At 50.6% G+C, this 25,510-nt stretch overlaps 1 protein-coding gene across 6 annotated transcripts in view; it reads right to left on the minus strand.

Annotated features, from left to right (window-relative positions):
- The window catches only part of MYO9B (myosin IXB), a 134,667-nt gene that overhangs the window by 26,897 nt on the left and 82,260 nt on the right, over positions 1-25,510 (minus strand). For 5 of the 6 annotated variants that reach the window (XM_030820498.1, XM_030820503.1, XM_030820499.1 and 2 more), the window contains exons 9-18: positions 25,027-25,143; positions 24,090-24,224; positions 18,434-18,555; positions 13,926-14,067; positions 13,447-13,651; positions 10,680-10,758; positions 5,356-5,469; positions 2,555-2,594; positions 1,434-1,556; positions 756-836 (exon numbers count right to left, since the gene is read on the minus strand). In XM_030820498.1, the coding sequence (XP_030676358.1) occupies positions 756-836; positions 1,434-1,556; positions 2,555-2,594; positions 5,356-5,469; positions 10,680-10,758; positions 13,447-13,651; positions 13,926-14,067; positions 18,434-18,555; positions 24,090-24,224; positions 25,027-25,143 (1,158 nt within the window). The remainder of the gene's footprint in view (positions 1-755; positions 837-1,433; positions 1,557-2,554; positions 2,595-5,355; positions 5,470-10,679; positions 10,759-13,446; positions 13,652-13,925; positions 14,068-18,433; positions 18,556-24,089; positions 24,225-25,026; positions 25,144-25,510) is intronic. The other variant, XM_030820501.1, reaches the window with a different exon arrangement.

Consider the following 25,510-nt stretch of genomic DNA (forward strand, 5'->3'; position numbering starts at 1 on the left):
CAAAAACAAACAAACAAACAAACAAAAACAAAAAAAAGCAAACGGGAAAGAATGGGGAGGGTTGTCATGACTGGGGGTGGATGTGGAGGCCAGGGATGCTGCCACCCTCCAGTGCACAAAATGGGTCTTATCACAGATAATCATCTGCTGGCACAGCCCACGAGCAGAGAAGGTGCACGATGGAGCATCTCCCCAGGTACAGTTGGCGGGAGGTTCCTGCCTGGCTGTGTGCTCACATTTGTCTGGGAGCCCACACCCCTGCTAAGTCCCTGGCAAAGCCCCAAGCTGTCCTCCCAGGGTCAGAGTGGACCTCTCGGGTAAAGGAAGCCTGTGCCAGTGCTGAGCCTGGAGCCCCCACTGGTGGCCCCACCGGGGCTCTGAGGGTCTCTCTAGAAACTTGTAATGTGAGCAGCAGGCTGTGTGTACCTCTGAGACTCTGCTACGTAATTTCAGCCCCTGCCTTCTGGTATACTCCTTGCACCAGCTACTCTTTGGGATGTATCTGAAGAGCACCCCTGACCTGTCGCTCCCTAATCAAACCTTCTCTGGGCCTCTCCATGTTCCAGATGATGTCCCTGCTCTTAAATGGCCACTTGGGCCATCCTCACTGCTAATGCTCCACCCCCGGCTGCCTCTGGATGGACTGCTGCACCATCCGCCATACTGCATGGAGGCTGGGGCTGGATGCAGGGACACCGACACCCCTAAGAGTCCGGCATGGGCCTCCTCCTCCCAAACACCTTAGAGAAACTCACCTTTTCAGCATTGGAACGGATGCAGCGGATAAAGAAGGGCTCTGCCTTCCCCAGCGCCTCCAAGAGCTTATTAAGGGATGTCTGTTAAGGGAAAGAGAAAGCGTTTGGGTTGAGTCAGGGACCCTGGCAGCCGCTGTTCTGTGGGAGGAGACCTGGGATGCTCTAGCATCAGTGTGGGGTGGATGGGGTCTGCACAGATGTGGGTCCCTGGCAATGGAACACAAGAGGTTCCAGCTGGACGTCGTGACCCAAGCCTGCGCCATCCCCGGAAACCATTGAGGGAGCTATGTGGTCCCCATGGTCCCAGGGCCACCAGTGCTTGTTTTTGCTTCAGGTGGAAGGCTGGGGCTGGGGACGACTAGACAGACGCTTTCTGGAGATTTGAAACAAAAGGGACCATGGATGTAGTGTTTTTTTTTTTTTTTTTGAGATGGAGTCTCACTCTTGTTGCCCAGGGTGGAGTGCAATGGCGTGATCTGGGCTCACTGCAACCTCAGCCTCCCAGGTTCCAGCAATTCTCCTGCCTCAGCCTCCCAAGGAGCTGAGATTACAGGTGCCCACCATGCCCGGCTAATTTTTGTATTTTTAGTAGAGACGGGCTGTGCTCGGTGTCAGGTGAAGCTACACAAGCGTGAGGCTGAGCTGACCGCCACCTCCCTCCTCTCCTGCTCCACCTACCTGGAACTGGGCACTGATGCTTGGTGGCTTTTTCTTCTTGTGCAGGTGCAGTAGGGACTTGGTGGTGCGGTCGTGCAGGGTCATGCTGATGATGAGTTTCAGGGACTTGGAGTCCAGCAGGTTCTAGGACAGACACATGGGGTCCGGCCTGCCCTCCCACAGCCCACACAGGCACAGGGAAGCATCACAGGCGTCCCCGGAGCCAGGGCAGAACAGCGTCCCCGCAGCGAGTGCCCGGGCAGCAACTCTTAGGTTTGGTCTCAGGACCACACTATTGATGCAGGCCCAGTGGAATGAGGTGGGTTTGCACTTTGCACACAGCGCTGGTTCCAGGAGGGCTGATGACAGCCTTTTTCACAGCCTGAGTGGCTGCCCCATTTCCTCTTCCTCTGGGTTAGAGAGGAAGCCAGTGCTACTGAACCTGGCCGTCCCTCTCCTCTGCACAGCTCCTACAGTTTACATTACTTGAGTCAAGAAGGGCCAGGTCCTTTCTGTGCCATCTGCATGAGCTCATCGGACAGGCCACCGTCATGTGTCAGCCAGTTCTATCAGCTGACAAGAGGAATTAGCCCTCTCCCATCTGCTAACTAGACTGCAAGGCTATTCTTACTCTGCTTGCAAATTTCCTAAATTGCCGCACTTGTATGTGGAAACGAGACAGAGCGCTTGAGAGGTTCTTTGTCCCATCTGGAAGCAGCCCTGTAGCCAGGGACTGAAGATGGGGATGTTAAACGGAAGGGTCCCATTACCTTGGGGCAGGATGAGCTCTGTGGTGCTATGAACCCACTAGAGCTCCCTGTGGGACCAGGCTGAGGCCAGACTTCAGCTGCGCTTATGCCCCTGGCTTCCTCCCTCACCCCTTCTCTCTGCCTTCTCCTGTAAGCCCCCCTCCATAAGCAGCTGTGTGTGCAAATACCCCATCTCAGACCCTGCTTCTGGGAAACCCGTAAAGAGACAGCTCCAAATCATCTCAACACGAGAACATTTTTTTTTTTCTTGGAGGGAGGGGGAGATAGTGGGAAGGAGGAGGAAATGAAGCTGCAGAAGTGAAAGCTCTCAAGATGGGCAGAGAAGCAAGATATCTTGGAACGTGTCGCGCGGGGTGTGTTTTTTTTTTTTACCTTTGGAATGATCTGCTTTTGTTTGATACCTTTACTTTTCCTGTCAAAATATTAAAAATGGTTTTGTGAACAAAAGGAACACAGTGTCGGGATTTGGGTTAGTTCAGCAAGCCACGCCTGGCGGGTTAGACTGAGAGACAGAGAGAGAGGGGAGAGAGCGAGAAGGCGCAAGTGCAACAAGGCCGCCGCCACCTCTCCACGCTGCACACCGTGACGTGCCTCAGCCACTGTCTCTGGACACCATTTTCCCTGGGATGGCGGCAGCCAGACTCCGTTGGTGGCTGCCCCAAAGCTGAGAAAAGCATTTAGTCTGGGGGCCATTCGGATGTCCGAGAAGTAGGAGGGGCTGGACAGGAATCTACAGGGTGTGACGTGCATCCAACGGGGCTTGCTATGGAGGAACTGACATATCCCCCAAATCACAGCAGGATGCCCTGAGTGGGGCAGAGGGAGCCTGAGTAGTCCTGGTGGTGACCAGGTGACCAGGCTGTCTTTGCCATGTGCTGGTAGACGCCAAGCAGGCCCACAGAGGCCCTTCTGGAACCCTCTGCTGGCAGGGCAGGGACTTGCCCTGCAAAATAACCAAAATGGGGCCTGGGTGGAAGCTCCTTTCAGGATCATGCTAGTGGGAAAGAAGAAAACCAAAGCTGGCCAGGTGCAGTGGCTCACGCCTGTAATCCCAGCACTTTGGGAGGCTGAGATGAGCGGATCACCTGAGGTCAGGAGTTCAAGGCCAGCCTGGCCAACATGGTGAAACCCTGTCTCTACCAAAAATACAAAAATTAGCCAGGTGTGGTGATGGGCACCTGTAATCCCAGCTACTCAAGAGACTGAGGCAGGAAAATCGCTTGAACCCAGGAGGCGAAGGTTGCAGTGAGCTGAGATCACGCCACTGCACTCCAGCCTGGGTGACAGAGCAAGACTCTATCTCAAAAACCCCCCCAAAACCCAAAGCTGCTCTTTTGGCCGAGGTAAGGAAGGGAATAGCTCCTGTGTTCTCAGACACCTTATGGAATCTTGCAGATGAAGGGGAAAATAAATAAATAAGTAAATATATGTATTTATTCAAAAGGCCTGGTGCCTTTTGAAGACCGGCTAAGGAGATGGTAACTTGCAGATCTGTGAGATGCCTAGCCGTCTGCAGTTGCATTCAGTTTCACCTGAATCCCTGTGGGGTAAAATAAGGCATAACAAGAACAAAAGTTTGAGGCCAAGGTGGGCGGATCATTTGAGGTCAGGAGTTCAAGACCAGCCTGGCCAACATGGTGAAACCCCATCTCTACTAAAAACACAAAAAAATTAGCCGGGTGTGGTGGTGCACACCTCTAATCCCGGCTACTTGGGAGGCTGAGGCAGGAGAATCACTTGAACCCGGGAGGTGGAGGTTGCAGTGAGCCAAGATTGAGCCACTGCACTCCAGCCTGGGTGACAGAGTGAGACTCTGCCTCAAAAAAAAAAAAAAAAAAAAAGAAACAGAAGTTTGAAACAGGCTCCCACTGGGTATGGTGGCTCATGCCTGTAATCCCAGTGCTTTGAGAGGCTCAGGCAGGAGGATCGCTTGAGCCCAGGAGTTTGAGACCAGCCTGGCAGCCTGGGCTGTAACACAGCAAGACTCTACCTCTACAACAATAAAATTAGACAGGTGTGGTAATGCACGCCTGTAGTTCCAGCTACTCTGGAGGTTGAGGCAGGAGGATTGCTTGAACCCAGGAGGTCGAAGCTGCCGTGAGTGGTGATCATGTCACTGCTGCACTCTAGCCTGGGCAACAGAATGAAACCCCCATCTCTTAAAAGAGAAAAAAAAGGGCCGGGCGCGGTGACTCATGCCTGTAATCCCAGCACTTTGGGAGGTCGAGACAGGCAGATCACCTGAGGTCAGGAGTTCAAGATCAGCCTGACCAACATGGTGAAACCCCATCTCTACTAAAAATACAAAAAATTAGCCGGGAGTGGTGGCAGGTGTCAGTAATCCCAGCTACTTAGGAGGCTGAGGCGGGAGAATTGCTTGAACTTGGGAGGCAGAGGTTGCAGTGAGCCGAGATCGTACCATTGCACTCCAGCCTGGGCAACAAGAGTGAAACTCTGTCTCAAAAAAAGAAAGAAAGAAACTGGCTCCCATTGGCTCCCATGCAGGTGCAAGCTTTGCTCTCAGCCAGCCCACACCCCAGTGGCCACTAAAAGGTGAGATGTGGTGACCGCAGGTGGATTTCTTGTCAGCTAAGGCTGCTGCCTGCCTGGTGCTGGGTCAGCATAATGGAAGCATGAGAGTCATTACCTCATTTGCAGGCCGAAAGCAGAGAATACTCAATCCCACAGTGTGCCAACAGTCGGGATCCCAAACCGGTTTATGCACCTTCTGGGCTCTCCTGACTGGCTTATGTGGCCACCTGCAGAGAGCAGGGCCACCCTCTCGGGGAAATCGCATGCCCTGCTGCAGATGGCTTCTCTGCAAGCTCACAGTGGCAAAGGCAGGAGCAAGCTTTGCTCTGCAAGCCAGACAGGCACAGGGAGGAGAAAGAGGATGGCACGTTTGCGGGTGGAAAATTAGATGCCTCGAAGAAGGAGTGCTCCTGGGAAGCTGCCCCGTGTGCTGGGAAGCCGGCCGTGCCTGGGCCACAGCACAGACAGAGGCCAGGGGTGTTATTGATTGGCATTTAGTGATGGCTGGGGGTGGGCCACGAGACAGCACTGTGGTTTTAGTGGCTGATGCAAATTAGGAAGACTGCAGGCCCCGCCAGGGTCGCGGGAGTAGGGGGAGGCGGTTGTCGCACTTGTAAGCAGGGCCTTGGTGGGGGACTCACAGGATGAAGGCGCGGGGTTTCTGGAGCCGACTGAGGGACTGGAGAAGGCTACGGGGGTCCTCGCCCTGCCAGGGCAATCCTTTGATGCTCTTGATCATTTGGTTATGCAAATCGCTGAGGGGAGGGGTGGAGGGGGCGCAGTGACAGAAAGAAGATGGAGTTAGAAGCAGGCCTGCCACCTCGGGGTTCCCAGAGCCATTGGGACCATCCCCAGGCCACTGAAGCCAAAACATGCAGCTGGGGAAAGACACTGTGCTCAATGCTGCCCCTCTCTCTTTTGCCAGAAATGGGGACTGGGCCAGCCTCACCAAGCCCTGGAGCGGAGCAGGGCTTTGAGGCAAATTGGACTTGGCAACACGGATCATTGATCCTTTTCAATACATCATTTCCAGCTGGGCGCGGTGGCTCACACCTGTAATCCCAGCACTTTGTGAGGCCGAGGCGGGTGGATCACCTGAGGTCAGGAGTTCGAGACCAGCCTGGCCAACATGGCGAAACCCCATCTCTGCTAAAAATATAAAGTTAGCTGGGCATGGTGGAGGGCACCTGTAATCCCAGCTATGTGGGAGGCTGAGGCAGGAGAATTGCTTGAACCCGGGAGGCAGAGGTTGCAGTGAGCTGAGATAGTGCCATTGCACTCCAGCCTGGGAGACAGAGCGAGACTCTGTCTCAAAAAAAAAAAAAAAAAAAAAGACTATTTCCATCTGATCATTCCACTTCATTCAATCCTTTTCATTTGGATCACTGAAAAAGTTATATTTGAGAGCCTTTGGGGATATTTATTTATTTATTTATTGAGACGGAGTCTCGCTCTGTCGCCCAAGCTGGAGTGCAATGGTGCAATCTCGGCTCACTGCAATCCCTGCCTCCTGGGTTCAAGCGATTCTCCTGCCTCAGCCTCCCAAGTAGCTGGGATTACAGGCGTGCACCACCATGCCCGGCTAATTTTTGTATTTTTATTAGAGATGGGGTTTCATCATGTTGGTCAGGGAGGTCTTGAACTTCTGACCTTGTGATCCGCCCACCTCAGCCTTCCAAAGTGCTGGGATTACAGGTGTGAGCCACTGCGCCTGGCCGGGGGTATTTATTTAGTTTTAAATTTATTTTTATTTTTATTTTGTTTTATTTTTTTGAAACAGAGTCTCACTCTGTTGCCCAGGCTGGAGTGCAGTGGTGCGATCTCAGCTCACTGCAACCTCCACTTTCCAGGTTCAAGCGATTCTCCTGCCTCAGCCTCCTGAGTAGCTGGGATTACAGACATGCATCACCCCACCCAGCCTATTTATTTTCTAAATTCCATGACAGGCTGGGCGTGGTGGTTCATGCCTGTAATCCCAGCACTTTCGGAGGCTGAGCAGGGCAGATCACCTGAGGTAGGGAGTTTAAGACCAGCCTGGCCAACATGGTGAAACCCTGTCTCTACTAAAAACACAAAAATTAGCCGGGCATGGTGGCGCATGCCTGTAGTCCCAGTCACTCCGGAGGCTGAGGCACGACAATCGCTTGAACCTGGGAGGCAGAGGTTGCAGTGAGCCGAGATCGCACCACTGCACTCCAGCCTGAGCGACAGTGAGACTCTGTCTTAAAAAAAAAAAAAAAATGCAGTTAGGGGCGACTCAGAAAAAAGACCCGGGGGGGGGGGTCTCTGTGGGAGGAGCAAATTAGTCTCTCTCCATGATTTTGTGGCCAGTTGTCAATCTCCTTGCTGGCTTCATTAAGGCCTTTGGAGGAATTAATTTGAATACAAGAGCCACAGGTTGAACACAGCAGTTCTCAACTGGGGCGGTACCATCCCCATCAGGGGACATTTGCCAATGTCTGCAGACATTTGTGGTTGTCATGACTTGGGGGTGGGGGTGCTCTCCTGGCATCTGGTGGGTGGAGGCCAGGGATGCTGCTCAACACCCTACAGTCTACAGGACGGGTGCCCACCCCAGAGAATGATCTGGCACAGTGCTGAGGTTGAGAAACCCTAGTTTTTTTTTTTTTTTTTTTTACAGAGTCTTGCTCTTTTGCCCAGGCTGCAGTGCAGTGGTGTGATCTCGGCTCACTGCAAACCCCGCCTCCCAGGTTCAAGTGATTCTCCTGCCTCAGCCTCCCCAGTAGCTGGGATTACAGGCACACACCATGCCTGGCTAATTTTTGTATTTTTAGTAGACACAGGGTTTCACCATGTTGGCCAGGCTGGTCTTAAACTCCCGACCTCAAGTGACCTGCCCACGGAGGCCTCCCTGAAGTGCTGGGATTACAGGGGTGAGCCACCGCGCCTGGCCAGAGAAACCCTAGTTTAAGGGGATAATGACCCTCAAAGCACTCAACCTTACTCGCTTCATTTTGTTTGATGGCTGTGGGCTTAGGCTTCAGCATGCACGCTGGAGGTGCAAACTCTGGCACTGATACCGTGTGTGAATTAGAATGCCTTAGAGATGAAAACTGGATGCTTTCAAACTAAATATTAGTGAGGAATGTCTAAATGACAAATGTTTTTGACAGAACTTCTAGAAATGAGGATCTGGTTTTTCCTGTTTTTTTTTTTTTTTTTTTTTTTTTTTTTTTTTTTTTTTTTTTTTTTAATTCCTCATTCCAGACATTTTATTTATTTTTTTCTTGTAGAGGTGGAGTCTTGCTATGTTGCCCAGGCTGGTTTCAAACTCCTGGCCTCAAGTGATCCTCCCGCCTTGGCCTCCCAAAGTGCTGGGATTACAGGTGCGTGCTACCGCATCCTGCTGGCAGTCGTTCAAAGCACGTGTTTTAGCTCTGGGCAGGTGGCCTGGAAGGACCCGACCCCAGCCCCTGTGCTCCATGCACCATGCCAAGTGCCCCCATGGCCCTACTTACCTGCTCTCCCCAGCCCTCCAGGGAGGCAAAGCAAAGGCAACAGAGGGGTCGCCTGTCACCTCTATATGCGAGTGGCCTTCACACCCAGGGTGGTCAGTGCAGCAGCCATGGCTTGGAATGAGGCCCATGACTTTGGCCCACCCGCGGCCCTGCTGACCCGGCTAAATCTGCAAATCTGGCAGGAGCAGCCCCTGCCGGCCCTGGCATTCCCTGAACGGCCAGTCCTCTCTGTCTGTGTCCTGGACGCAGCACTGAGCACCTGGGGAAGATGGCTCCCCTCGGTGCCTTGCTGGCCTCAGGATCAAAGGCTCTTTCTGCACTTACTTCTTGCTTTCATAGAAAGCAATGATGTCCTCAAAAGCGTTAATATTGAACTCCTCAGAGCCGTCAAATGAGAAATCTAGCATTGAGCAGCTGAAAGGGAGAATCTGTATAAACTTAACATGCTCCTTGGGTGGGACCCGCAGCCCTGTAGCCAGGCCCTGGGGAGATGGATGCTGCTTCTGCTACCGCAGGTCGGAAGTCACATTGTCTTTGGGGTAAGGGAGGCAAGAAAAAAAAAAAAAAGAGGACTGGGTGTGGTGGCTCATGCTTGTAATCCCATCACTTTGGGAGGCTGAGGTGGGAAGATGGCTTGAGGCCAGGAGTTTGAAATTAGCCTGGGCAACATAATCAGACCCTGTCTTTATAAAAGAAAAAATAAGCCAGGCGTGGTGGCGTGTGCCTATTGTCCCAGCTACTTGGGAGGCTGAGGTGGGGGGATTGCTTGAGCCCAGGAGGTTGAGGCTGCAGTGAGCTGTGATTACACCACTGCACTCCAGCCTGGTCTCAAGCAAAACAAAACAACAAAAATGCAACCCACACAATAAAATAGAAGGAAGCTTTCTAGCTGTTGGGAACTTGGGGGACAAAAAAACAACAACAACAACAAAAACAACAGAGGAATGCATTCTCCTTTCTTGTGTCCCATTTTGGGTGAAAAAGGTGATTCCAAAAACTTTTTTTTCTTTTTTTTTGAGACAGAGTCTTGCTCTGTCACCCAGGCTGGAGTGCAGTGGTGCGATCTTGGCTCACTGCAACCTCCATCTCCCAGGTTCAAGCAATTCTCCTGCCTCAGCCTCTTGAGTAGCTGGGACTACGGGTACTCACCACCACGCCTGGCTAATTTTTCTATTTTTAGTAGAGACAAGGTTTCACCATGTTGGCCAGGCTGGTCTCGAACACCCGACCTCAAATGATCCACCTGCCTTGGCCTCCCAAAGTGCTGGATTACAGGTGTGCACCATCACGTCTGGCCAGCCTGCTTTCTTTTCTACCCTGGTGCTGGCACATGCTTGGGTGCGTGCAGGGCCCTTGGTCATTGCTAGGGTCCACAAAAGACCCCGTGTCATCTCATGTGCAACATCAAAGTGTATGTGTTTCTGACTGTGAATGAAGTAACTTGGCAGAACTACTTTCGGGCCACTCCAGGCAGGATGGGGGAAGAACTCTCCAATCAATCAAGCCCGTCTCTCCGCACCACCATTGATGCTTGGGCTCTACCTCCCAGTGCCCACCCTAGGCCATAAAATGGATCCTTTGTAAACTGAGCCTCCTCCCATCTGCCTAAAGCGCATGATGCACCAAGGCCTGCTATCCTGTGTCCAGAAAAGCAGCCACCAAATGCTGCTTGGTTCTGGGTCTTTTTGTTTCAAACGGTAGCTCGGTGACTTATTCAGAGCAACCTCGACCTGGGTTTAGAATGTAGCATTCCCCGGTGGCTCACGCCTATAATCCCAGCACTCTGGGGGGCCGAGGCGGGTGGATCACCCGAGGTCAGGAGTTCAAGACCAGCCTGACCAACATGGAGAAACTCCGTCTCTACTAAAAATACAAAATTAGGCTGGGCGCAGTGGCTCACGCCTGTAATCCCAGCACTTTGGGAGGCTGAGGCGGGTGGATCACAAGGTCAGGAGATTGAGACCATCCTGGCCAACACGGTGAAACCCCATCTCTAGTAAAAAAAAAAAAAATACAAAAAAAATTAGCCGGGTGTGGTGGTGGGTGCCTGCAGTCTCAGCTACTCCGGAGGCTGAGGCAGGAGAATGGCATGAACCTTGGAGGCGGAGCTTGCAGTGAGCCAAGATCACGCCACTGCACTCTAGCCTGGGCAACAGAGCAAGACTCTGTCTAAAAACAAACAAACAAACAAACAAACAAAAAAACAACAAAAAAACCCAAAACAAAATTAGCTAGGCATCGTGGCGCATGCCTGTAATCCCAGCTACTCGGGAGGCTGAGGCAGGAGAATCGCTTGAACCCGGGAGGCAGAAGTTGCGGTGAGCCGAGATCACGTCATTACACTCCAGCCTGAGCGACAAGAGCGAAACTCTGCCTCAAAAAAAAAAAAAAAAAAAAAAAAAAGAATGTAGCATTCCCTAAGTTGTTTGAAACAATGCTGCTGCCACCTAATGATTTCAGTTTGGGCAAATCAGGGTCTTGCTCACCGGTAAAGTTTTTCCGAAGGGGTGCTGGCTCCTCTTGGCAGCTCTTCCGGGTGACTTTGGGCACCAGGGCTGCTCATACCTGCCAGAGACACAGAGTGGACGGTGGTGGGGATGGCCTCCTACGGAGGCTGCAATTATTTTAACCCATTTTATTTATTTATTTGAGATGGAATCTTGCTCTGTCACCCAGGCTGGAGCACAGTGGCGCAATCTCGGCCCACTGCAACTTCTGCCTCCCGAGTTCAAGGGATTCTCCTGCCTCCGCCTCCTGAGTAGCTAAGACTACAGGCCACTGTGCCCCGCTAATTTTTGTATTTTTAGTAGAGACGGGGTTGTGCCATATTGGCCAGGCTGGTCTTGGACTCCTGACCTCAGGTGATCTGCCCACTTTGGCCTCCCAAAATCCTGGGATTATAGGCATGAGTCTCTGTGACACCCCCCAACCTTTTTTTTTTTTTTTTTTAAATTTTTTACCAACAGGGTCTTGCTGCATTGCCTAGGCAGAGTGCAGTGGTGCAATCATAGCTCATGTAACCTCCAACTCCTGGGCTCAAGCAATCCTCCTGCTTCAGTCTCCCAAGTAGCTGGGGCTACAGGCACATGAGGACACACATGACTAAGTTTCAACTTTTCTGGAGAGATAGAGTCTCACTATGTGGCCCAGGCTGGTCTCAAATAGCTGGCCTCAAGCGAGCTGCCTTGGCCTCCTAAAGTGCTAGGACTACTGGTGTGCACCATTGTACCCAGACACTTTGACCCATCTTTTTATTTATTTATTTATTATTTATTTATTTATTTATTTATTTATTTATTTTTTGAGACAGAGTCTTGCACTGTCGCCTGGGCTGGAGGGCAGGGGCGCGATCTTGGCTCACTGCAACCTCTGCCTCCCAGGTTTAAGTGATTCTCCTGCCTCAGACTCCTGAGTGGCTGGGATTACAGGCGCCTGCCACCGCGCCTGGCTAATTTTTTGTATTTTTACTAGAGACGCGGTTTCACTATGTTGGCCAGGCTGGTCTCAACCGCCTGACCTCGTGGTCCACCCACCTCGGTCTCCCGAAGTGCTGGGATTACAGATGTGAGCCACCGTGTCCGGCCTATTTATTTTTTGAGACGGAGTCTTGCTCTGTCATCCAGGCTGGAGTGCACTGGCATGATCTTGGCTCACTGCAACCTCCGCCTCCCGGGTTCAAGCGATTCTCCTACCTCAGCCTCCCTGTGGTAGCTGGGACCATAGGCATGCACCACCATGCCTGGCTAATATCTGCATTTTTAGTAGAGATAGGGTTTCACCATGTTGGTCAGGCTGCTCTTGAACCCCTGACCTCAAGCGATCGTCTGCGTCAGCCTCCCAAAGTGCTGTGATTTCAGGCGTGAGCCACTGCGCCTAGCAGACCGATCTTAAAAAGCAGCTCATTGGCCGGGCGTGGTGGCTCACGCCTGTAATCCCAGCACTCTGGGAGGCTGAGGCAGGCGGATCACGAGGTCAGGAGATCGAGACCATCCTGGCTAACACGGTGAAACCCTATCTCTGCTAAAAAATACAAAACAATTAGCCAGGCGTGGTGGCGGGTGCCTGTAGTCCCAGCTACTCGGGAGGCTGAGGCAGGAGAATGGCATGAACCCAGGAGGTGGGACTTGCAGTAGCTGAGATCGTGCCACTGCACTCCAGCCTGGGCGACACAGCAAGACTTCGTCTCAAAAAAGAAAAAGAAAAAAAAAAAAAAAAAGAAAAGCAGCTCATCACTCAAGTTTGGGCAAAGTTGGGTAACTGTGAAGATTTGGATCCCCAAAACAGAGCACTATTTCCTATTTCTCATGAAAGCTTTATCCTTCCTCCTTTTCATCAAGCCCCTTCCGGAGACAGAAGCCACAGCTGATAACTGAAACTGAAGCTGAGGACAGAAGGTCAGAGCCCTTAGACCCGGGTGAGCCACTCAACCATGCAGGCCTCAGGTTGCCTCCGGGAAAAATGAGGACATAGCTTTCTGCCATCCTTCTATCAGCAACTCTATAGGGCTGGACCAAGTCTTGAGTGGATCAGGCACACCCCCTGCCTCAAACCATCTCTGTCTAGGACGGGGGAACAGAAATGTCCCTTTGAGGCTGGGTTCCTGGTAGAGAATGTTCAGTTAAGAGAAGAGGCTGGGGCTGGGCATGGTGGCTCACACCTGCAATCCCAGCATTTCATGAGTCAGAGGCGGGCGGATCACTTGAGGTCAGGAGTTTGAGACCAGCCTGGCCAACATGGCGAAACCCTGTCTCTACTAAAAATACAAAAATTAGCCTGTGTGGTGGCGGTCGCCTGTAGTCCCAGTTACTTGGGAGGGTGAAGCAGGAGAATCGTTTGAGCCCAAGAGGCGGAGGTTGCAGTGAGCCGAGATTGCGTCATTACACTAGAGCCTAGGCGAGAGAGAGAGAGACCCTGTCTCTTAAGAAAAAGAGCAAGACAGAGAGAAAGAAGAGGCAGAACACTAGGAAGAGCTACATTATCACAATCAGCAAACTCCCAGGGCCAGTGGGATCAGGGGGAATCATTAGCAAAGGAGAGGCCCGATGGAGTTGCTGATAGCATGCCCTGAGGTTAAATTACACACACAGGTCAAGTTTCTGTTCAGGGTGACAGGAACACTTCAGGTAGATAGGTGGCGTTTGCACAACATAATGAATGTACTAAATGCCACTGAACTGTTCATTTTAAGATGAACTCAGGATGTGCCCCCCTCTCGACAGTGACGCTTGTGCGGGTTCACGCCCCGGCTCCCACCTGCAGCCTTTTCGGCCCTCTCGGCCCGCAGGTGTCCGGCCTCCCGAAGCACTGCCATGGCCCGGATAGCGGCCCGGAGTACGGCCCAGCGAAACACGGCCACGGGGTCCATGCCGATGAGCTCCCGCACGTAGGAGCTGTCACTGCCCCGCAGCAGGGCCACGATGTCTGGCCGCATGTAGTCCATGTTCTTCTCCCGGAAGTCCTGGTGGGGAATGGATGTCACTCGGGGATAGTCACTCACCGGTGCCTACCAAAGACCCCGGACTGGCGCAGGAAGGGCTGGCGGTGGGGTGGGGCCCATCCTAAGCGCAAATGGCAGTTCTTGAGCTATGGAGCCTTGGACTTTGGAGCCGGGGATTTGCGGTGGGTTCTGAGCACCCTGGAACCTCGCCCACAGGAGGATCCTCCCATGTGGGCTTCTGGGCTGACTGTGGCTTCCCTCAGGCTTCCACCAATGGTGATGGGCAGACACCTACCTTGATCTGATATTTCACCTTCCCTGCGAAGTGCTGGATGATGAAGGCTGGCTCCATGACCGGGGTGCCCAGGAAGTACTTATTGTCCTCATGCTGCTGTTTGAACTTGGCCAGCAGGGTCTGGCTCGTGGCGTGGGGGAAGCTGGGAACAGAACACGGAAACTTTGCAGGCATGAACGGGGCTGATTTACCTGCTGTGTATTTTACCTTGCAGACCCCTCGTGCACGAGGTGGGTGGGTGCATGGGGTGGGCAGAGCAGTGAATTGGCACAGGGCTCTGTGGGCAGAGGGGTGGGTGAAGGAGCGAAGAAAGGAAGGAATGACAGTGCGCCTGCCTGCCTCATGCTGAACACGCTGGCGGAGGGCTGGGACTCTGCTCTCTGCGTTAGCAGGCATAGCTGCAGCCTGGTACAAGGAGGCTGAGGGTGAAGTGACGCTCTCAAGGCTTCAGGATTTTTAAAACAAAAACATATTTTTTTCTTTGGAGACAGGGTCTCACTCTGTTGCCCACGCTGAAGTGTAGTGGTACGATCACAGCTCACTGTGGCCTTGACCTCCTGGGCTCAAGGGATCTTCCTGCCTCAGCTTCCTGAGTAGCTGAGACTATAGTACAATGTTTTTCTTTTTTTTTAAGAGAAGGGGTCTTGCTATGTTACCCAGGCTGGTCTTGAACTCCTGGCCTCAAGTGATCCTCCTGCCTAAGCCTCCCAAAGGACCAGGATTATAGGCGTGGCCACCGTGCCCAGCCAGGCCTGCAGAATTAACATTCAGTAGCCCAGTGCCTGAGTCTGGGTGGCTCACTCTCTTCGCCCCCACATGGCTGTTTTCTAGGGGGCTTGGAGAGAGGTCGCTGAACAGGCTTGGTGGCATCTGCAAAGTCTGTCCCCTGGGAGGTCTGGATCTGTTACCATCGTAGGCAGCTCCTAAGAATAATCCTGGGCCTGGGTGACTTCTGGTCTTGGAGCCATTTGTACCTGAATGCCATACCTTGGACAGGGGGTCCTTCTCCTGCTCCACATTTGGAAGGAGAGGCTAGGAGAGGAGAATGAAGCAGGGCTCTGTTGTGCTCTGGGGAGGGGGAGGTTGTGGGGGCAGAATAAGGGACTCCTTGTACCTGACTGAGTCTGCCTCCCAGGAGGGAAATGATGTTGTTGGTTTGGCAAATGCTGCCTGAGCCCGGCCTCACTATTGAAAATACAGGCAGCGGAACGCATGCCCAGATCCTAACATCGGGGCTCCGTGTTAACAGGGCCAAGGAGGGGAGAGTCTATAGCTATGAAACATATCATTTCCAGGACTGTAAACAGGGTATGGAGTGTGAGGCATCTGCCTTGAGTGTCCCCCAAAACCCTCAGTCATTGAGATAGGTAATATTTTAGTGCACTATTTCAGAAAATCTAAATCAATGTGCAAAAAGAAAAAAAAATTCCATGATGAGCAAAAATAGCAAGATTTTAAAGAGACTCGAGCCTGCTGGGCCAGGCCCTGCCTCACAGGCTTCCCCTGATCTGACCCTGGGAGTTTCCTGGTTGTGATGACATAGCTCCTCCAACTGCCGTCTCTACTTTTTTTTTTTTTTTTTTAATTTTTAGAGTTGGGGTCTTGCTCTGTTGCCCAGGCTAGAATGCAATGGTACAATCACAACTCACTGTAGCCTTGACTCTCTGGGCTCAAGTGATCCTCCTGCCTCAGCCTCCTGAGTAGCTGGGACTATAGGTGCATGCCACTGTGCCCAGCTAGTTTTTTTTTTTTTAGAGATGGGGTCTCACTATGGTGCCCAGGCTGGTCTTTAACTCCTGGTCTCAAGTGATCCTCCACCTTGGCCTCCCAAAGTGTTGGAATTACAGGTGGGAGCCACTGCACCTGGCACAAATGCTCTTCTTTTATCTGAACATTCTCTACCTGGACCCCAGCCTCAAAGGGATGTGTCTGTCTCCCTGACCTGGACAGGGACTAGGTTTGAGGCAGGGGATGTGCCTGATTCATTTGAGACTCTGGCCAGCCCCTTGGAGATGTCACTGGCAAGGGATGGGTCTGATAGAGTTGCTGATAAGATAATATGTCCATATCTTAACCCCCTACCACCGACTTTTGAATGTGACCTTATTTGGAAAATAGGGTCTTTGCAGGTGTAATTAGTTAAGATAAGGTCACTAGCATGGGACCTAGTTCCATATGGATGGTGTCCTTCTAAAAAGAGAAGACAGGGTCAGGTGTAGTGGCTCACACCTATGGTCCCAGCACTTTGGGAGGTCAAGGTGAGAGGATCACTTGAGCCTAGGAGTTCAAGACTAGCCTGGGCAACATAGGGAGATTCCATCTCTACAAAAAAAATTTTTAACCAACCTGGCCAACATGGTGAAAAAACCTCATCTCTACTAAAAATACAAAAATTAGCTGGGCATGGTGGCAAGGCACCTGTAATCCCAGCTACTTGGGAGGCTGAGACACGAGAATCGCTTCATCCTGGGAAATGGGGGTTACAGTGAGCTGAGATGACGCCAATTAACTTGAGCCAAGATGGCGCCACTACCCTCCAGCCTGGGCGACAGAGCAAGACCCCTTCTCAAAAAAAAAAAAAACAAATTTAAAACTTAGCTGGGTGTGGTGGTGCACGCCTATAGTCTCAGGCACTAGAGAGGCTGAGGCAGGAGGATGGCTTGAGCCTGAGAGGTTGAGGCTGCAGTGAACCAAGGATGTGCCACTGCACTCCAGCCTGGACAACAGAGCAAGAGCATGTTTCAAAAAAAAAAAAAAAAAAAAAAAAAAGAAGAGGAGGAGACAGGACTGAGAAATGAGAGATGTAGACACAGAGGGAAGAAGTCCACGTGAAGAGGGAAGCAGGGACTGGAGCAATGTGGCCAAAAGCCAAGGAAAGCTTGGACCCCTAGAAGCTGGAGGAGGCAAGGAAGGGTCCTCCCTTGGAGCCTCTGGAGGCAGCACAGCTCTGCTGACACTTTGACTTTAGACTTCCAGCTTCCAGAACCATAAGAGAATAGATTACTGTGGTTTTAAGAACTCCGCCTCCCGGGTTCAAACGATTCTCCTGCCTCAGCCTCCCAAGTAGCTGGAATTATAGGCACCTGCCACCATGCCTGGCTAATTTTTGTATTTTTAGTAGAGATGGGGTTTTGCCATGTTGGCCAGGCTGGTTAAAATTTTTTTTGTAGAGATGAAATCTTTTTTTTTTTTTTTTTGAGACAGAGTCTTGGTCTGTCACCCAGGCTGGAGTGCAATGGCGTGATCTCCGCTCACTGCAACCTCCGCCTCCCAGGTTCAAGCGATTCTCCTGCTTCAGCCTCCCGAGTAGCTGGGATTACAGGCGCCTGCGATCATGCCCGGCTAATTTTTGTATTTTTAGTAGAGACAGGGTTTCACCATGTTGGCCAGGCTGGTCTCCAACTCCTGACCTCAGGTGATCCACCTGCCTTGGCCTCCCAAAGTGCTGGGATTACAGGCGTGAGCCACTGTGCCTGGCCAAGATGGAATCTTTCTATGTTGCCCAGGCTGGTCTTGATCTCCTGGGCTCAAGAGCCCACCTGGCTTGTAGTGGTTCCTTAGGGGAGCCACAGGAAAGTAGTTTGGTATGTGTCACATGATTTCAGTGACTCCAACTGGGTGACCCAGAATGAGGTGCCTTATTGACTTCCCTGTCTGCCTTCATGGTGCCCTGTGGACTGCGGGGATGAGGGAGGAAGGCTCAGAAGTGAGACCAGAGCCCGGCAGCATCTGGGTCCCAATTCCACACACTGCACTGCCCTTTGCAACAACTCGCCAATCCTGTCTCTTGCTCCATTGCCCAGGCTGGAGTGTAGTGACACGATCACAGCTCCCTGCAGCCTCAACCTCCCAGGCTCAAGTGATCCTCCTGCCTCAGCCTCCTGAATAGCTGGGGCCACAGGTATGCCCCACCACGCCTGGCCCCCGTCTCTAATTTCTAGACATAGGCCCATAATCCTTTGCTGAAAACTCCTGGCGAATGTGCCTCAAGTGCACAAATGAATCACACGTGTTGATGTTTTCACAGTGAGGTGTTTGTGCATTTTGCACACACGAGCTTGGGTTTTGTGGTCAAGTGAAATGAACAGACACAAGTTCTCAGGACAAGGTCTGGCGTGGTGGCACACGCCTGTAATCCCAGTACTCTCGGAGGCCGAGGCGGGAGGATCCCTTTAGCTCAGGAATTCGAGACTGGCCTGGACAACATGATGAAACCCTGTTGCTACAAAGAAATACAAAAATTAGGTGGGTGTGGTGGTGTGACCCTGTAGTCCCAGCTACTCCAGAGGCTCACGTCGGGGGATCACTTGAGCCCAGGAGGTCAAGGCTGCAGTGAGCTTTGATTGCACCACTACACTCCAGCCTGGGTGACAGAGTGAGACCCTGTCTCAAAAATAAAAAGGAGCTCTTGGGAAAGTCTGGATTTGGGGTAAGGCTCTGGGGGCTGCAGAACCGGACCCAGTGCCCATGTGTAGATGTGCTGGGACGGACGGGGTGTGGACACTCACTTGCTCTCCTCATCCAGCAGGTAGAAGAGGCCCGTGGGTTTCTTGCTGATGAGATGGATGCAGCCGACATTGTCTGTGTAGCCGATGTTGTGCCACGTGATCCCCTCGCCCTGATACTCCTCCTGCAGGGGTGGCATGGAGTCGGTAAGTTTCTTATCTCCCAGATATGTAATATCTACATAACATGTATTGCATACAGGTCGAATATCCCTAATCCGAAAATCTGAAATGCTTCGAAATAGGAAACTTTTAAAACTGATGCGTGGCTTAAAATTAACTCTAATAGGGCTGGGCACAGTGGCTCACGCCTGTAATCCTAGCACTTTGGGAGGCCGAGGCAGGCGGATCACCTGAGGTCAGGAGTTTGAGACCAGCCTGACCAACACAGCAAAATCCCATCTCTACTAAAGATACAAAATTAGCCAGGCGTGGTGGCACAAGCCTGTAATCCCAGCTACTTGGGAGGCTGAGGCAGGAGAATCGCTTGAACCCGGGAAGTGGAGGTTGCAGTGAGCCAAGATTGTGCCATTAGCCGGGCGCGGTGGCTCAAGCCTGTAATCCCAGCACTTTGGGAGGCCGAGGCGGGCGGATCACGAGGTCAGGAGATCGAGACCATCCTGGCTAACACAGTGAAACCCCGTCTCTACTAAAAATACAAAAAATTAGCCGGGCGTGTTGGCGGGCGCCTGTAGTCCCAGCTACTCGGGAGGCTGAGGCAGGAGAATGGCGTGAACCCGGGAGGCGGAGCTTGCAGTGAGCCGAGATCGCGCCACTGCACTCCAGCCTGGGGCACAGAGCAAGACTCCATCTCAAAAAAAAAAAAAAAAAAAAAAAAAAAAAAAAAAAAAAAAAAAAGATTGTGCCATTGGTCCTACTCCAGCCTGGGCAACAAGAGCGAAACTCCGTCTCCAAAAAAAAAAAAAAAAATAGCTCTAATAATACACTTAATTTAACACCATATATCCAAAATGTGATCATGTTAACATGTAACTGACATAAAAAGTAACTGAGAGGCCAAGGTGGAAGGATTGCTTGAGGCCAGGAGTTCAAGACCAGCCTGGACAACATAGCAAGATCCTGTCTGTGCAAAAAATAAAAAGTAAAAAATAAAAAAACTAGCCAGGTGTAGTGGCACGTACCAGTAGTCCTAGGTACTTGGGAGGCTGAGGCGGGAGGATGGCTTGAGCCCAGGAGTTTGAGACCAGCCTGGGCAATATAGCGAGACTCCATTTCAAAAAAAAAAAAAAAAATCCAAAACTTTTTTTTTTTTTTTTTTTTGAGACGGAGTCTCACTCTGTCGCCCAGGCTGGGGTGCAGTGGCGCAATCTCGGCTCACTGTAAGCTCCGCCTCCCGGGTTCATGCCATTCTCCTGCCTCAGCCTCTCCGAGTAGCTGGGACTACAGACCACGCCCAGCTAAGTTTTTGTATTTTTAGTAGAGACGGGGTTTCACCGTGGTCTCGATCTCCTGACCTCATGATCCGCCCGCCTCGGCCTCCCAAAGTGCTGGGATTACAAGCGTGAGCCCCCGTGCCCGGCCAATCCAAAACTTTTGGACTGCCAATGTTATGTGATGCTCAAAGACAATGCTCATTGAAGCATTTCAGATTTTGGATTTTCAGATTTGGGATGTTCAACCAGTAAGTATAATATAAATATTGAAAAATCTGAAAAAAATCCAAACCAGAGACACTTCTGGTCCCAAGCAGTTTGGATAAGGGATCCCCATGCTGTAGGAACACATTTATGTATCAATAGGCATGTTTACATATAAATGTATCTGCATGTGGGTGTTCTTTGCAGCATTATTCACAATAGCAAAGAAATGGAAGTAACCTAAATGCCCACTAATGGATAAAGAAAATGTGGTGCATATACATCAAGGAATATTACCCACCCATAAAAAAGGAATGAGGTCATGTCCTTTGCAGGAACATGGATGGAGCTGGAGGCCATTATCCTTAGCACACTAACGCAGGAACAGAAAACCAAGTATTGCATGTTCTCATTTATAAGAGGGAGCCAAATGATGAGAACACATGGACACACAGAGGGGAACAACACACACTGGGGCCTATTGGAGGGTGGAGGGTGGGAGGAGGGAGAGGATCAGGAAAAATAACTAATGGGTACTAGGTTTAATACCTGGGTGACGAAATAATCTGTACAACAAACCCTCATGACACAAGTTTACCTACGTAACAAACCTGCACATGTACCCCTGAACTTCAAAGTGAAAAAAAAATACATAAATATATCAATAACAAAATGCATATGAGTAAATCAATATGAATACATTAATAGTTATATAAACTTACTAGATAAATGAATGATTATAAACAGGAAACAAGAATGCACATTCTCAAATACTGATCACAGCATGGCACTTTAAATATCACACTTAAGGGCTGGACACGGTGGCTCACGCCTATAATCCCAGCACTTTGAGAGGCTGAGGTGGGCAGATCACCTGAGGTCAGGAGTTCAAGACCAACCTGGCCAACATGGTGAAATGCTGTCTCTACTAAAAATACAAAAATTAGCCGGGCCTGGTGGTGCACACCTGTGATCCCAGCTACTGGGGAGGCTGGGGCAGGAGAATCGCTAGAACCTGGGAGGTGGAGGTTGCAGTGAACCGAGATTGCACCATTGCACTCCAGCCTGGGTGACAGGGCAAGACTCTGTCTCAAGAAAAAAAAAAACCACACTTAAAATCATCTAGAGGTTGGCAAACTTTCTCTGTAATGGGCCAGATAGCACCTTATGAACCAGATGATGTCTGTTGCAACTAACAGTCATGATGTGAAAACAGCCACAGACGATAATGTAAACCAATGGCTGTGTGCCAATAAAGCTTTATTTATAAAAACAATTTGTGGGACTGGATTTGACCCACAGGCTGTGGTTTGCTGGCACCTGCTCCAGAGCTATGTTGTCCAACAGGAATCTTCACATTTTCTTTTTTTCTTTTAAGAGACAGAGTCTCACACTGTTGCCTACATTGGAGTGCAGTGGTGCAATCAAAGCTCACTGTAGCCTCAAACTCCTGGGTTCGAGTGATCCACCTGCCTCAACCTCCCCAGTAGCTAGGACTACAGGCATGTGCCACTATGCCTAGTTAATAAAAAAATTTTTTTTCGCAGAAATTCCGTCTCAAAATTTTTTTTATTTTATTTTTTTTAGGGATGGGGTCTTGCTCTGTTGCCCAGGATGGAGTACAGTGTTGTAATCATAGGTCACTGCAGCCTTGAACTCCTGATCTAAAGCAATCCTCTTACCTTGGCTTCCCAAACCACTGGTATTGTTAGCATGAGCCACCATGCCCAGCCTCAAATTTTCTAATAATCACATGTAAAAAGTAAAAAAAAATAGGTGAAATTAATTATTATTATTTTTTTTTGAGACAGGGTCTTGTCTGTCACCCAGGCTGGAGTACAGTGGCACAATTGTAGCTCATTGCAGCCTCGACCTCTTGGGCTCAAGTGATCCTCCCACCTCAGCCTCCTCAGTAGCTGGGACTACAGATATGTGCCTCTGTGTGGTTCAAAATTAACTTTAATAATACACTTAATTTAACGCTGTATATCTAAAATGTGATCATGTTAATGTGTAACTGACATAAAAAATGACTGAGAGGCCAACGTGGGAGGATCACTTGAGGCCAGGAGTTCAGGACCAGCCTGGGCAACAGAGCAAGACCCTGTCTCTACAAAAAATAAAACCAAAAAACTAGCTGGGTGTGGTGGCATGCAACTACAGTCTCAGCTTCTCGGGGGGCTGTGGTGGTAGGATCGCCTAAACCTCAGCATTTGAGGCTGCAGTAAGCTACTGAGACAGTGTATGTTCTTTTTTCTCATGTGCTAAGTCTTCGCAATTTAGTGTGTATGTCGCACCCTTCCTGCACAACTTAATTCTGACCAGCTACACTCCCAATGCTTCACTGCCAAAAAGCTTAATAGGAAAATCAGCTGGATATTTACATAAGCCTGTCAGTTTCATTTTCCCATCAGAATCATCAATGTGAAGGAGAAGACATGAATAAGGATGGTTGACTATTTAGCTGCAAAAAGACACGTAAGGGCCAGGCGCAGTGGCTCACGCCTGTAATCCCAGCACTTTGGGAGGCCGAGGTGGGCAGATTGCCTGAGATCAGGAGTTTGAGACCAGCCTGGCCAGCATGGTGAAACCCCATCTCTACTAAAAATATAAAAAATTAGCTGGGCGTGGTGGCGTGCACCTGTAGTCCCAGCTACTCAGGAGGCTGAGGCAGGAGAATCGCTTGAACCAGGGAGGCAGAGGTTGCAGTGAGCCGAGATCGTGCCACTGCACTCCAGCCTGGGCAACAGAGCCAGACTCCATCTCAAAAAACAAAACAAACAAAAAACAAACAAACAAACAAAAGACATGTCAGATAGCTTATCAATGTCCTTGAGCTAAGCATATCCTTAAAAGGCAACCCTGTTTCTCTCCTAACAAAAAGATTTTCTGTTTGGACACAGAAGCCCCCAGATGAACATGGCTCAAAACATCCCTGACATTTGCCTCATCCTGGGCTGGGTGGGTTTTCTTAAATTTTCCTTTTGACTGAGAAAAATCCTGGGGCAAGTTCACCAATGATCTGGGCCTCTAGGGAGATTCCAGTTCTAGCTCATTCTATTTTCCCTTTGGGCTGGGTGTGCAACAACATGATATTTCCTTATAAAATGCTGCAGCTGTTATGGAAAACAGTATGGTGGTTCTTCAAAAAAGTTAAAAACAGAATTACCATATGATCCAGCAAGTCCACTTCTGGGTATATACCCGAAAGAATTGAAAGCAGCATCTTGAAGAGATATTTGCACACCCATGTTCAAAGAAGCATTATGCACAATAGCCAAAAGTTGGAAGCAACCCAAGTGTCTACTGAAGGATGGATGGATAAAGAAAATGTGGTACATCCAGAAAATGGAATATTACTCAGCCTTGAAAAGGAAGGAAACTCTGACACGTGCTACCACGTGGATGGACAATGAGGACTTTATACTATGTGAAATAAGCCAGTCACAAAAAGACAAATAATGTCTAATTTCACTTATATGAAGCACTTCGTCAAAAATGATAGAGACAGAAAGTAGAATGGGCCAGGCATGGTGGCTCACACCTGTAATCCCAGCACTTTGGGAGACCGAGGTGGGCAGATTGCCTGAGCTCAGGAGGTCGAGACTACCCTGGGCAACATGGCAAAACCTTGTCTCTGCAAAAAATACAAAAATTAGCCAGGCATGGTAGTGTGCACCTGTGGTTCCAGCTACTCAGGAGGCCGAGGAAGGAGGATCACTTGAGCCTAAGAGTTTGAGGCTGCAGTAAGTTATGATTATACCACTCTAGCTGGGTGACAGAGCAAGACCCTGTCTCAAAAAAAAAAAAAGTGGAATAGGGTGAGTTCAGGGCTTGCAGGAGGGGGAATGGGGAGTGAGTGTTTCATGGGGACAGAGTCTCAGTTTGGCAAAATGAAAGAGTTCTGGAGATGTATGGTGGTGGTGTTTGCATAACAATGTGAATATGTGAATGTACTTACCACTGCTGAACTGAATATTTACAAATGGTTAAGATGGTAAATTTCACGTGATGTCTGATTTACCAAGTTCAAAAAATTGACAAAAAAGCCCTTTCCGCACCTGCTCCAGCTTGAAGATGTGCTGGTTGAAGTAATACTGTAGCTGCTCATTGGCGTAGTTGATACAGAACTGCTCAAAGCTGTTCCTCTCGAAGTCTTCAAACCCGAAGATGTCCAGGACCCCGATGGACAGGCACTGGGAGAGACAGAGAAAATGGTCACTGCCCACAGGTGCCCCCCGAGGGAGCTGGCTTTCATGAGAGGGGATGGCTCTACAGGCTGTGACCTGTTAGGTCCCCAATCCCTGCTGCTCCGCAGAACACTTTGCCGTTACCAGCATGGAATCCATAATTTTTTTTTTTTTGAGACGGAATCTCGCTCTGTCGCCCAGGCTGGAGTGCAGTGGCACAATCTCGGCTCACTGCAAGCTCCGCCTCCCGGGTTCACGCCATTCTCCTGCCTCAGCCTCTCCCAGTAGCTGAGACTACAGGCACCTGCCACCACGCCCGGCTAATTTTTTTGTATTTTTAGTAGAGACGGGGTTTCACCGTGGTCTCGATCTCCTGACCTCGTGATCCGCCCGCCTCGGCCTCCCAAAGTGCTGGGATTACAAGCGTGGGCCACCGCGCATAATTTTTTTTTGAGACGGGGTCTTGCTCTGTTGCCCAGGTTGGAGTGCAGTAGCGCCACCACAGCTTACTGCAGCCTTGACCTCCTGGGCTCAAGCAATCCTTCTGCCTCAGCCTCCTGAGTAGCTGGGACCATAGATACATGCCAGAATCTGTCATTTTTGAATAAGGGGCCCTATGTTTTCATTCTGCCCTAGGCCTGTTGAATTTTGTAGTCTGTCCTGTTTCCTGGGCCTGTCCTTGTGGGGGAATGGCCTCTTGACTGCAGATGCCTCGGCTCCGGATGTTCCAGGTCGCCCACCAAGGATGTTGGTAGTGAGGATGCGGCCTCCCCTGGCCTGGCTTGAGGAAGCAAATGGGGGCACTCACCGAGACTGCCTCTTCCACGTCCTTCTTGTTGAGGAGTGCGTGGTTGATCCGCAGCACAATCCAGTCGAACAGGGCGCTGTACAGAGACTTGGCCATGGAGTCGCGGGCAGTGATGGCCTGTGGACACAGAGGGGGTGACTCACCTCCGGCATGGCAGGCCCTGTGCTGGAGTCTTGCTCTGTCACCCAGGCTGGAGTGCAGTGGCATGATCTCAGCTCATTGCAACCTCCACCTCCTGGGTTCAAGAGATTCTCCTGTCTCAGCCTCCCAAGTAGCTGAGATTACAGGCAAGCACCACTATACCTGGCTAATTTTTGTATTTTTACTAGAGATGGAGTTTCACCATGTTGGCCAGGCTGGTCTCAAACTCTGACCTCAGGTGATCTGCCTGCCTTGACCTCCCAAAGTCCTGGGATTACAGGCATAAGCCACCGTGCCTGGCTAAGATGGCCCTTTGTATTTTTTTTTTTTTGACACAGGGTAT

This window comes from Nomascus leucogenys, chromosome 10 (genome assembly GCF_006542625.1).
Source record: "Nomascus leucogenys isolate Asia chromosome 10, Asia_NLE_v1, whole genome shotgun sequence".
Lineage (NCBI taxonomy): Eukaryota > Metazoa > Chordata > Mammalia > Primates > Hylobatidae > Nomascus > Nomascus leucogenys.